Here is a 13,562-nt window from a genome sequence, read left to right on the forward strand (position 1 = left end):
TTTCAAGCATCCTACATCAAAAAGCAGCACTAGGAAACGAACGTGCAATACATCATGAGGATGATGCTAAAGATGCCAATCATCCACTTGAAGGAGAATTTAACAATTTTTCTCCATTGCATCTCTGGAAGCAGCTCTAAGAAATCAGTGCTCAGAGTGGAGCCTGTGGGTAAGAAAATAAAGTGCTCATGCTGGGTGAACATTAGGCAATGCTGGTTTGGGCCATAACCCACTAGGGGACCTCCATGGAAGGAATGTGTCTTTCTGAGCTCATCTTTTCAGTAAAGGCAAAGGATGCATATTTTGCTGTCCTTGTAACCAGCCAGCCCTATCATTACTTCCCATTTCTGCACTCAGCTGCTTATTCCTACACCCATGACTAAGTCTTTTCTCTTTGGGATGATGAACACTTTGGAGATACATTGCATCCCACAGTTGATGGCCTTCAGCAAGGAGACCTAATCAAGCTTCTTGTTAACATCATCTGTTTACCACTCATTGATATCTTTGGAAAAGGCAGGGAGAATCTGGCACAAAAGCCGCCACCTGAGTTTGAAAACTAGGAGAACTTGGCCCAAAAAGCTTGGACGTGTCTCCAGATGCCACAGTGCAGGCAGTGTTGGGAGCCCTGTGGGGTCCAACCTACCTCCCAACACTGCTGCTGGTGGCAGCACCCTTCACCAGGCTGCAGGTGAAGCAGCACCGCGTGCCTGCAAGCCATTGTCTGGGCCAACAAAAACTGATTTCTGCAAAGTGTCCATGAACATTTCCCTCATAATTGCTATGGCTGGGAAATAAAGCCTGAGAAATGACCGACCGGGCAGCATATTGGCATCAGCACTGTGATCACCGATCGGTAGTGCTTGGTCCCATTTTTCCTCCTAAATATCACCAAGGAGCAAAGTGCTTCAGTGGGTTTGAAAATAACACAAGGTGCACATCTACTCCTAAAGACAGCCTTTTTTTTATTTTAAAATTCTGCATCTGAAAACACAGTATGACAGAAAGCATTTATATACAACTGCAGTGTTTTTGGTATAATACAGTATTTAATACATCCATTTCTTTTTCTGCAAAAAAATTTGCTTTGTTGGACAATAAAACCAAACTCCCATTGACAAAGAATACAGCTAAGGCACATTGTTTTCTGCTAAATGAAAGACAAAAGGGTGCAAAAACGGGTAGTGCAATAATTGCTGAAAATCACATTCTACTACAAGAAAAGCATTCTGACTTTGAACTTTGATTACCGGTCAATTTAAGACATTTCAATATCTCATAAAATACTCCTTTAAATAAATAGCAAAATATCTACAACTTTCAGTGTGTTCCATTTGAATTCCCAATATTTTTTTTAAACTTTGCTGTATATACATGGTTTTCTTTTTTCTTATTCAATAGCTTACAAAATATTTCTGTACAATTTTATGCATATTATGATCTATAACAAAATAGTTATTTCTTAAAACTATATTACCACCAGTCTTTGAAAATGACAGAATAGGAATAACTTATTATGGACTATGTTAGGCAATACAAAAATCCAATCAACCCAAAACAAAACCAAAATGACAAAGTCAGAAAAATCATTTCATTAACTCAAATTAATTCTTTTTGTTTCGCAAATCTGGTTTTCTACGTACACCCTTTTCAGTTGCCTTTAGGGTTGTATCCGCATCTGAATACCTAAACAGGATAGGATTTGGGATTCCTCAAAGCACTGCAGCCTGCCGGGAATATTGGTGCTACTGCAACATGACAGTTCTCATGGAGAAAACTAGTAAAGAAACCCAACATACACGGGCCTTGGCAGAAGTCCTTGGTTTCTGCTGATTTTGACAACCTTTGGATGAAGCTCCAACAGCCAAATTTTTGGAAATGCATTTATGACTTAGATGATACAACCAGACTCCCCTGTCTTCTAAATGTACTGTTAGATTCCCAACCATCACTCAAAATCTGGCCCCACATGGTGACATTCTTCAGATTTTAAGACCATACCATGAAGGGGATACATCTACTCCCAGCTATCAGTACGAATCTGAAAGGAATGCTACTACGTCATGTCAGAATGAGTGAAATTACTCCAGAATTTGTCTTGTGCCTCTGAGAGCAGTCTGTCCTATTACAGTCTGAAGATAAATTAAAAGTTATTAAGTTTGTACTTTGTAGGTAATTAAATCAACCTTCCTTATCTACAGTGAGTTGCAAAAGACAGAGCTCATAATTTCCTAAGGTTTATATGAACATATGAGCCATCCTTTTGCCCAAAGGGAAGGTCATTTTCTTCCCTTAAAGACTGCATTTGTAAGCAATTTCTATTGTATTTGTGAAGTGTAAGCTGACAGCAACACAACTGTGCTGTAATAGAAATCTCAAGGTGCCTTTTATTTATTCCACAACAAACAGAAAAAGTGAGCAAGACACAGACAACATTAAACTTTCTAACACAGTTTAAGGCCACATTTAGAAAGGATGAAAGTAAGGCTTTCTTTAAGGGGCAACACACTGGATGCTGCAATGGGGACAGACACTGAGCAATCCAGAGCTGATCGGATTCACCCAAGGAAAATCTGAAACACCACCCTAATTTTGGCCAGCAGGTCTGTGCCTTCTTTTGGATGTAAGCAGGAAAATAAAACGAAATGCCACAGACATCCTCCTCCAGAATATTCCCAGCAAACTGAAGGTGCTCCCCTAGCGAGAGGTTGCTATCTTCTCAGTTGAGGGTGTTAATTACAACAGAACCAAAGACAAGTCAAGTCATTACAATATACAAATGCAGCGCAATGAACTGCGCCTAGAATTGTCACTCTGTCATCAGAGGCACCTGTACAGTATCTTGCTGTTTATTTGGCAAGGTTACAAGTAATACTTCTAGGTTTTAACAAAGTAGAAAGAGAATTTGCATAGATTGTACATTCAGTTCAAGGAGATTTCTGGTACCTTTTTTTGTTGTTATCAGGTAAACGTGTTTGCAGACACAGTGAGGTAGCAGCTGTGATAGCACCCATGAGCAAAAGAAGGTAACCAAGGCAGAAGCAAAGAGCAGAGAGTGATCTACACACTACTGTTAGTCTACAGGAACAAAATCAACATGGTACCTGCAGTATCACACCGTGAAGGTTAATTGCTGCCAACACCAAATGTAACTGGAGACAGACTAGCGCTACTGTGGCTGTGGGGCTGTAAGGTTTGTTGCCTCAATTTTAAATGCTCTCAGCTCGATTCTTTTCTCCCTCACTGCGATGGTGGCTGTAAAGGTTTTCAAAGGCCAATCCCTTCTACTCTACCCCTCCGAAAGGAGTTACAAATCAGAGCATTTACTCATCCTTGAAGAGTCTACAGGAAAAAAGGTATTTCTCTACAAAGTCTTCCTCGCTGCCCTTAACCCTAGTTTGGCTCCTCTGTGCCTGGCTGCAGCAGCAGCTGCCCTCAGCCGCCATTCCCGCTCTCCAGCTCCTGCTGGGCCCCTAGGAGGGCAGCGGCCCATCCCTCCAACTCCACACTGCTCCCACCCTCTCTGGGGGCTCCAGTCCTGGAGCTGTCTTGGCAGAAGCCTGAGGGTTTGGTCTAGAAAGAACTTTTTACATGATGTTTTCAATTGCCATTTAGCATGTGTTTAATTCATGTCCTATGAATCCTTCAGACTATCATGGAGGTCTTGAATAGCTGAAATAAAAGCACGTACAGACCATTATCTTTGCATAACCAGGCTGAAACAAAGGCCAGTGCGAAACGCTGCCAGCTACTTGCTACCAGGTCTGATGCTGGAATAACTAAACCTACTATTACATGTATTAAATGCCCCTGTGTGAAAATCGGGAAAAGATAATTGCAATCACTTTTACCAACTCCTTCACGTGTGTTAGTACTGAGCTGACTGAAGGCTGCTCTGAAAAGCAAACTTTTCTGATTTGCAGCTAGGGTTTTTGAAGAAGCCTAAGGGATTTGGCTCACACAAGTACAAAACTTCCTGCTCAATGGAAAGTGGTGGAGCTCGCCAAGGTTTCATGTGGCCAACTCCTGAAGCTTTGTGATCTGGGAAGACAACGAGGGTGTGACAGCCGGCGGCAAGCTGGCAGTTCTCTGACAGCTGTGATGAAAGAGAACCAGAGAAATCAACAGAAAGTTGGTCCTCATTGCCTGGCCACGATAAAAATCTGGATCTTGTTTTCTTTTTATCTGGGAAGTCAAAGCTGAGATCTCACAGTATCAGCATTTCCCAGCCTTGCTGTGCAGAAGGTGCCCAGATTGTTCAAAGGTTTGTTGGAGCACAATTGTGTCAAACTTTTGTGAAGTTTCAGCAGCTTCTTTACCCTTCATCTCTCCCTTTGGCCAGGCTCAGAATATCCCAGTTCTGATTCACTGACTTCACTACTCTGTCCACCATAATCGTGGCTAAGAGTGATGGAGATTTCATTAGTATTGCAATTAGTGCTGTAGGAGATGGACAGAAGGTGAATACACATTAGCTGGTCCTTTTGAAGGTGCTGCAGGATCATTGATAATGCGCCGTTAAACAACTGTACATGCATTGTGCACTGAAGCCAATACTTAGGAAAGTCAATTTGTAACAGATGAATGCACATTCCTGTATCTCTAGGCTCAGCAATAACGAAGGCTTAACAACAGAGATACAGAGGGACTTTCTTGTATAACACTTGCTATCATGAAGGAATTGTTAAAATTCTCTGCTTGCCGAGAGCACAAAAAATGAAGACATAATTCAACTCTAAAAAACCCTTTCAATATCAGAAAATGAAAATACAAATACTACAACTCAATGTCCCAATGACATCAAAGAAAGAATTGGACAAATCTGAAAATAAACTGTCATTTGAGCTATTTCTATTAGCCTCAAGGCTTAGCATTACCATATAAACAGGTTTGCATAATGCTGAGACTGACTTTGGATGTAATTCATTAAATCATGTATGTAGATGTTCTGCATTGTGCCACATTCTTTTTCTGCGTAATACTGATTGATCACAGAAGTGTTACATGGCTGTCGTGCAGAATGGGCAGGGAATTTGAACGAGCAAAGCACTATGCACAGAAGACAAATGTGTGCCCATGGAAGTACAGCCCCCTCCCACAGGAAGGGATGTTCATCAAAACTGGCCTTCAGGTGGAGTCCTCTTCAGCCAGGACTAGACAGCGTGGCTGGAAAACAACACTTGCACATTCAAATGAAGATGCGTAACTCGCTTGTTTCGCATGAACTGTGGGCCCCTGCTCTGAATTCTCCTTTTCACCAAATGTAAGATCTGTGAAGTTATTCTCTTCTCACACTACATAGTACTCAACACAGGCTCCAGGTGCCTGCCGTTTCAGAACCAGAAAAGCCACCAAGCAGGATGTCGCTCTTAGCAGCGCTACCACAGCATCGACTTGGAGCAAGCTCTGATCCCTGATGCAAAGTCTTGCTTTCCATGGTTTTTCTTCACAACTACAGAACTTTGTAACTCAGACACAGTGTCCCATCTATAACTCATGTATCCGTGCCTGCATACTAATAGCTATAGTGGAGGTTGTCATTTAGGTCCAAAACTTGACACTGCCCCCAGAAGACGTTCCAAACTCGGCGGCTCATCCTTTCATGACTTCAAACACAGACAGTATATACTCAGATCATACTGCCACACCCTTTATTTATGCTGGACTTGACCCTGAAGTCCTTACTCAGCGTTGGCACTCCATGGAAGTTTTGCCTGAGAAAGGACTGCAGGATCAGCCTCTTCAGTTTTATATCATATATTTCAACAGCAGCACTGGGATTGCCAGCTTGCTACAAAACTTCTTTGTGTAGATGCTTTTTGTCTTTCAGAAAATAAACTAATATAAATTTTGTTTTATTTTAAACCTAGCATATAATGTAAATAGAAATATCAGCAACCATTTGTTTTCTTTCCCTTTTTTGTACTAAAAGAAAATAATTTGCACCTTCCATTTTAAATGATAAAAGTGGCAGATTTTCTTCTAACCACAAAAGATGGGATTGTTGCCACCATCTGCTTGGTCTAGTTAATAATGAAAACTTACCAACAAAGCACTTAAAAACATTCCTGCTTAAGAATAAAAAAAGTATCAAATTTAAAAACCAAGTTATCTACATGCATGTGTGTGGGTGCACCCTTATACATATGCTTATGTGCAAGACAGACTGAAGATTTTGCCGCTACCCCAGTAGTCTTATTGAGAACAATCACTGGCCGGGATTGTTAACGAATTTTATTGTGTGCCCAAATATGATGTTCTTAATTTAACCTGCAGGGCTTGGCTTGAACCATAGACTTGCCATTGCATCAGTGTGACTAAAGCCCTGGACTTCACAGTGAGGATTGGAGATCCCCAGAAAATTTGAACTTCACAAAGGAATGTCAGATTAAAAACAAGCGCTGTTAAAAAACCTCCACTGAATAAGTAATAACACTGTGTTTCTATTATATAAACCTGTTGGCAGCCCTGGTTTTAAACACGCTTGCTACTAGAGCTGGTTGTGAAGCTGGAACATTACCTTGACCGAAATATTTCAACCAGCTCTCACTGCTACAAGCTTTCCTAAAACTACTGCTCTAGTGACTGTCAAAATCAAGACAAAAAAAGAAAAGGAGGTGTGAGGGGAGGAAGGCCTTTTCTTAATAAAGGCAGCTTCAGTTAGTAAGATAACGCAATCTTCAAGCTGCAAAAGCAGCACCTACTAATTAGTCATTGACTAAAACATAAATAATAAATACCTAAATTGTTCCTTCTATGCATCCGTTTTTGTGCCAGATAAACATTACAATGCTTTGCCTTAATGCCAGCACAGCTGACACTGCAATTTCAAGTCCAAAGCAAAATGCAAGTAGCTTTAAACCAATACGACGGAGAGAGATACTAGAAGCCACTGGGATCTGCACGTTACGGTCATCTTGCAACTGTTGTTTAAAAGGGAATTCAACCTTTCTGTGAGATGCGATTACAGCATGATTTAAGGGTCTGTTTCCCTCCTGCTGTGGATGCATAACTCTCATCAGCAGAAAGTTAGCCATAGACACAGAAGGGTAAACAGATACCTCACTTCATTACATCAACAGGATTTTTCTCCTAATTAACCCAATAGCTTTTAATAGCCATTTTGGGTTACGTTGTTAACAAGAGATTACCACAGCAACAACAAACTGCATGTTTTATGTTAATGTAAAATGCATTAGTTGGAGATTAATTTGCATACCCCCCCTATATTTTAAAAGTTCTTGGAATGTAAATAAATCTTTTTTCCTACTGTAGAAAATGCAGCTTAAAATGATGCAAAACATGCCTATTTAAAACAGGATGCAGCCTGCTAGAAATTCTGAAGATACGCAAGGGTAGGTTGTTGACAGAATAAAGTCAAAGCACTGAGAACCACAGCATTGCTCTCCTTCGCCGTCACCTCGTGGCTTCGGCCAGGAACCCATGCCCTGCACAAGCCTAGAAGGACCCTTCATGAACACGAAGAGCTGGCAGATCTGAGATCAAGGGAGGGAATTAGCGTTAAGACGTACTAGCCACTATTCGCATTAGGGAAGAAACATGTTGTTACAGATTTAGGTCCCAATTCTACCATTCTACTGGCTCCACACAACACCACTGCCTGAGAAAAAACTCAAGCTCAGCTCACAAGCAGAATCGGCAAAGGCTGTGAGCAGGCACATTGCAGCCCACCCCCAGCCTACAGACACACCTGCTGCACTGCAAGTCTGCAAAAGTGCTTAGGTACTGGTGAGCTTAGAAAAAAACCTGCAGATTCCAAAGGGCTGAAATCCAAAATGCTTCTTTGTTCTTCAGTTTAATACTCTTCCTACCCAGACCCTGAACCTGACTGCATGAGACACAGAAATCTAATATAGCAAACTTGTTCCGTTTAGAGTTTATCATGGAATTAAGTTTTAAAAAATCTCTGAAAATAATCTGGAAGTTTCTGCTTTTGCTTGTTTTTCCTAAGCAGGATAACAGACATTAACTAAGTTTAGAATTACTTTGTGTAATTAAAAAAAAAAAAAAAAAAAAAAGAAAGTGAGGCTGTACCATAATTATTTCAGGTCCTGTGAGGTAATGCAGCCATACAGGCTCTAGCCTGCAGTAACCGACCTCCCCAGGATGCATAAGTAAAAGGGAATTTTGCTGTGATTTATTCAGGGTAGCAAAATAAAGAAAGCCTATGAAACAGTGGAGGTACAGACAGATTTATTTTTAAGAAACACTTTTAGCAGCTGCTCCTTTGCTGCCCTCTCCACGGCTTACTGCTGCCGTTCTGGAGCCTGCAGAGGCGGTGGGTGCAGTGGCACATGTGGCCGGGGCACCTTGGGGAGGCAGGGGCTGCGGGGTGGCCGAAGCTGCCCCTGACAGCAGGATGGAGAGGGCAGTGCCAAAGGCCTTGTCAAACTTTTTTTTTTTTTTTTTTTTAATGAATTATATTGCAATAAGTAACAAAAAATTATAATGTTCCCTTAGGTTTCTGAAATGCGGTGTGGGATTCACATACGAACAAGGTTAAATTCCCTTTTAAAAACCTGTGCTGGAGGAGAGCGTACCAGATGCTACCTCAAGCGACCGTCGGGTTTGATGGGGCCCAGCTCAGATTTAGGGTCCGGGCTCAGGGAACTCCAGGCTGTCTGAGCACAGCTCTGCATGACTGGGCAGGCGGTGGGGCCGGTGCTGCAGATGTCCACGGCCGACCAGACGCTGCTGACCAGAGAGTCCACCCAGGCTTCTAGCCGGGCACCCACGAGCTCTGCGTTCCTCTTGGCCTGGTCCACACGGGCAGCGCTGATGGGGATATTCAGGACAGGGTTCAAGCCCTGAAAGCTCTGCTCCATGTATGCGTTCTTCGGAGGCCCGCTGTGATACTTCATGGCTTCCTCTGGAAATGCAGAAATAAAGCCAGACGTTAGTGCATTAAAAAAAATCCCTCGAACCTTCAGGGTCTAAAAGTACAGCAAACAAAAAGGCGAGAGTTAGTGGTGTGCTACAGTCTGTTTCCCCAGCATTGAGGACATGCTGCAAGCTGAGAACAACTGGCTGCGTGCAGCAGTTCAGCTCCTGCTCACCACCAGCAGCTCCGCTCACCACGATGCTCGCCCTGCAGGTGCTGCGTGAGCAGGGCACAGCGCTGAGGCTGGAAGCCGCGTCCGCCTTACTAGCATCATGTACAGCCAGCGTCCCCAGAGCTGCCAGCCAGCCAGGCACCACACAGGGCTGTTCTGCACAGCACAACGAGGCAGGCCCAGCCTCAAGAGCATCTGAGCTGCAAGAGCATCCTATCTGTCCCTGGAGCCTGATCGATGTGCAGCTCCTCCTCAGAAGCCCATTCTGCGTTCATGAGAAGCTGATTTTGCCTCTTTTACCAGAGGAGCAGCCCGGGAGATAAGCCCCGCACAGCTGACATTGCTGCTGCAGACACCCACGGAAGGCTGTGCTTTGAAATCAGCAAATAGTTCAAGGACACTTGGTGTGAGAAGGCTGCCGACTGTCGTCAGACCTTCAGGTGCTATCATTAATTTGTCTCAGATTGGTTTTTTTCCCCCTAAACTGATGAACCATGCCCTGCTGTGGAAAAGTCACAAAATTTGTTACCTCAGCCTGCCTCCAAAGACTGGGTGGTGCCCCCCTGGCACTGGAAGGACACCACCACGGCCTCGGGCAGACCAGAGCCATAATGAAATACCTGCAGCCCCAGCATCATCCCTGGAAGTGCTCCAGTCTCGCTGAGAGAGTCTTCTCTCATGAAAATTACATTTTGAGCTCTTGTACCAAGTAACAGATCACAACCATTTCCTAATGACGCTTCTGTCTGCGCTGTGGTTGCTCCCCTTACGGCAGCTCTTCTGCCTCAGCAGAACGCAGTAGCTGCCCCGAGTCCGTGATGTTGCAGCTAAGGTGGTGTCAGGCTGTGACACCTTCAAAGACCACGAAGTGGCCACTGCTGGTCAGCCCGCCCTTGCCCTGGCTGGCTGACTGCTCCAGGCCTGCGAGCGCACCAGGGTGCTTGCTCATAGAGGCAGTGCGGAACCTCCCAGAAATGTTCACCCAGTGCCTCTGGGGACTAAATTTTCAACCGTTTCTTTCTGTTCTCAGCTGGCTTCCCTCGCATCCTCACTCCGGCAGCACAGAGGATACGTTCAGCTCTGCCAACATACACACTGTTGCACACAGAATGGGCCCATTCAGGGCGCTCCGGGCTAGGAAAGCCACCGTGCTCGGATAGCGTTAGGGGGCCAGGAATTACATATTCATGGCTACAATTCCTTCCACATGTCCTTGCTGCTTCCACCGCAGCCTGACACTGAGTCCTTTCTTCCATGCAGAGGACAGTGTCTCAGGCGCTGGCAGTAAATCAGGACATTTATTTAGAGGGAAAAGGGACGTTTAATTGGAGCTTTGCTGTTACATTTGCAAAGTCTTTAATGTCAAATACTGTGCAAGTCCATTACTTCAAATACCCAATTAAATTAGTTTGGCACATCCCCATCACCATTATACATCACTTAACTGTTCCTGCATTCATCTAAACTCCTCTCTCTATTTTTAATGGTAGATATCCACAATAACCTCTAGCCAAAATGAGTTTATTCCATGCACATGGGTCAGAAGTACGCTCTGCTAGAGCACTGCAGTTTAAGAAACAGAACAAGTACACATGATTAAATTTCCTCCTTTGGAAGCAATTAAATATGGAAGACTGTTTGTCAACATATTAATTAAATAGGAACTTTCTAACTAAAAATCCCCAAACAAATAAGAGTTGGCATTACTAGCAGGATCATCTGATTGAAACAGGCAATTCAGAGAGCTTGCTAAATTAAAGCCTGTTGTGCATGTGTTTAGCACATGGAACAAGAGAGATCTTTTTTCAGACAAGTAACAGGATAGAATGGAATTTGCTTTTCTCTCTGGTTCAGCCCTGCACTCATCCCAGGCTTCAGGACCTGGTGGATCACCGGGACTGGAAGGAGCGAAACCTTCAGGAACTGTAGGACCCAGTGCCTGGCAGTGCAGCAGGTCACCTCTCCCTGAACCTGTGACCCTCGCTGCTTAAGATCAGCGGGCTGCTTTTGCTACAATACAGGTGACAGCCCCAGCAACTTCAACACTTCTAAAGGTCTCCAGTCTACTGCAGTTGTGTTGGACACGCCGTGCTTCTCACACCAACACACTGCTGTTTCATTCTGCCCCGGAACGGGCTGAGCTGCAAGGGCGTGCGCCAGCAGATACGGCAGCAGCACTGCTTAACAGGGCTGAAGGTAAACTTTCTGGAAAAGCCACCCGCAAGAATCAGCAGATATGAAAAAAGACTGCTGAGGACGGTACTAAAGGGAACAAGACACTGCGTTTGTCAGCATGTTGGGGGCTACTGCTCCCACAGCGACGGTGTGCTTCTCTGATGTGAGACACGGTGAAACCCTGACCTGGTGCTGACAGGGGACTGCAGCAGAACAAACACCCCGAGTTAGGTGTCTGCATACCCTATAAAGAAAAAGCTGGGAAACAGCAATCTGAGAGCAGAGCCATGTATATAATCAATAGGAAATGCTGAGGATCCAACCCAGAACCCTCTCCTGGAGCCTCCAAGTCTTTGCTAAAAAGCTCACAGGAAAGCAAGGAGGATGCTGCTCATGCAAGCTATGGCACACGTGGGCTATTCTTCGCATTAAAGGAAAGACGACAGAGATAATCCCGACTCTGTAACTCACTGGGCTGGGACAGGAGAAGGACAGTGTGGAACCCAGGCCCTGAAATACTGCATGAAAGGAGGCTGGAGCTATTGGGCATGCTTTTAAAGCACTGACACTTCAGTCCATGCTCATGAAAAAATAACAAAGAATGTAAGGCTTGCCCCATGGGATGTGTGTTTAGACATTTAAATCTGTACAGTTAGAGCAACCAATTAAAAATTAGCTAAATTACAGACACTAAGCCAGATTTTTTGGCCAGTAAACACATCCAAATAGCCTGTTGACTGCAGGAGGACACATATCAATGCAAAATATATTCCACTGACTCTAAATTATATCTTTAAAAAATTAGTTATTTTTGTCCCCCATTTTAGTTTGCTCTTCATTTTGGGAGGGCACTTAATTTCTCAGCTGACTTTTCTTGGTATCACTTCTTTGGACTAAATACACAGTCTATAGTTGGCCGCAAAGGCTGGGATTTCAGCATCTTTGTGTGGGTTTGTGCTTCTTTTTGCAGAAAAAGCAAATGAGTTTAGACAGAGAGTAGTGGGCTAAGGAATAAAAAATGTGGTTACCTTGGTACACATTAAGGTGCCCGACCTGTGGGTTTTTTTTTAAAGCAACACAGAATGTACAGCTTTATTTCTTCACTTGAATGGTGTTGAAACCCTCTGGCAAAGAGGTAATTTTTTATTGACATTTTGTTTGTTTTCTCTTGCAGCAAACAAGACAGTGCTGCATTTGCTCATTGTGAAGCTAATCGACTCCTTGTCAACTGGATCTGAACTAAATGATTCCAAATTTCAAAGTAAATCCCTGTCTTCAGAGTTTTTCTCAGAATGACAATTCCAGGGCATGTCTACTTTTCTGCACTTAACGCGCTTGCCTGCTGCTATTGCTGCCTTTATCAAGAACATGTCATGGGACCTCTGGTTAATTTAAAGAAATCACAGCAGTTCTGACACAAGTTGCCACCCACTTTATAATCCGTATAGATGCAATTAGAATTGATTGACCCACTGCAAACAACCAACGGCAAAAACAAAGGTTTCCCCAGTATATACTTAATTAAGATGATCTATAAATATGGATTAGGTTAAAAGGCCTTTGAGACGCACGTGTGCATCGCAGGATGTCTGCTAATGCTGTCAAGCCTTTGAAAGAAGTGGCTGCAGTTTGAGGGCACAGGGAGCAGGAGATGGTGTTCAAGGCCCCCTGTCCTGTTGCAGAGCAGCAGGGATCAGAAGCCCCGTGTCTGGGGCACGTGATCGAGCCAGGAACCAAACATGAAAGGTCTCTCTTTAGGCAAAGAAGGAGGATGCTCTTCTTCACTGCCCTCCCTGTCTGAAGGAAGCAGGGGTTTATTTATTCACTTATTTATTTATTCGCAATCCAGCGTTTAGTATCAGCTTGAGGTTTGGGACTTTTTCTGCCCCAGAAGCGAATCTGCCCCTGGCTCACAGTAACCTGTTGAGCTTTAATCAAACAGGTATCCTGCATTAAATGCGTGACAGGTCATTATCATCACTCCTGCTAGGAGACTGCTGTGGAAACTTTGCCATGAATATAAACTCAAATTTTAAAATGAAATTGCTTTGACTTTTTCTCTGCCCCCTCTCACTGCCCCTGGGAGATGTGTGATCACACTTGGCACGACTGCTTCACATGGACTTTGGAGAGCACAGAAGGGTGGGAACGTGGGATGACGGGGATGCAGTGCCAACCTCTATTGATTATGCTGTTTTCTTAGGAATTGAAATCGACTTGGTAGCTTGGATTATAGTCTGCGAACTGCTGGCTAAATGCTACAAATTATACCTGTTGTTTGGCTCTGCCTCTCCAGTCCCTACACAGGGGACC

At 43.9% G+C, this 13,562-nt stretch overlaps 1 protein-coding gene across 4 annotated transcripts in view; it reads right to left on the reverse strand.

The window, feature by feature from the left end:
* Window positions 1-945: 945 nt before the first annotated feature.
* XYLT1 (xylosyltransferase 1) overlaps window positions 946-13,562 on the reverse strand; it is a 202,894-nt gene continuing 190,277 nt past the window's right edge. For all 4 annotated transcript variants that reach the window (XM_080386664.1, XM_080386663.1, XM_080386665.1 and 1 more), the window contains one exon: window positions 946-8,890. In XM_080386664.1, the coding sequence (XP_080242790.1) occupies window positions 8,568-8,890 (323 nt within the window). In that variant the 3' untranslated portion in view covers window positions 946-8,567. The remainder of the gene's footprint in view (window positions 8,891-13,562) is intronic.

This window comes from Falco punctatus (assembly GCF_963210335.1).
Source record: "Falco punctatus genome assembly, chromosome: 4".
Lineage (NCBI taxonomy): Eukaryota > Metazoa > Chordata > Aves > Falconiformes > Falconidae > Falco > Falco punctatus.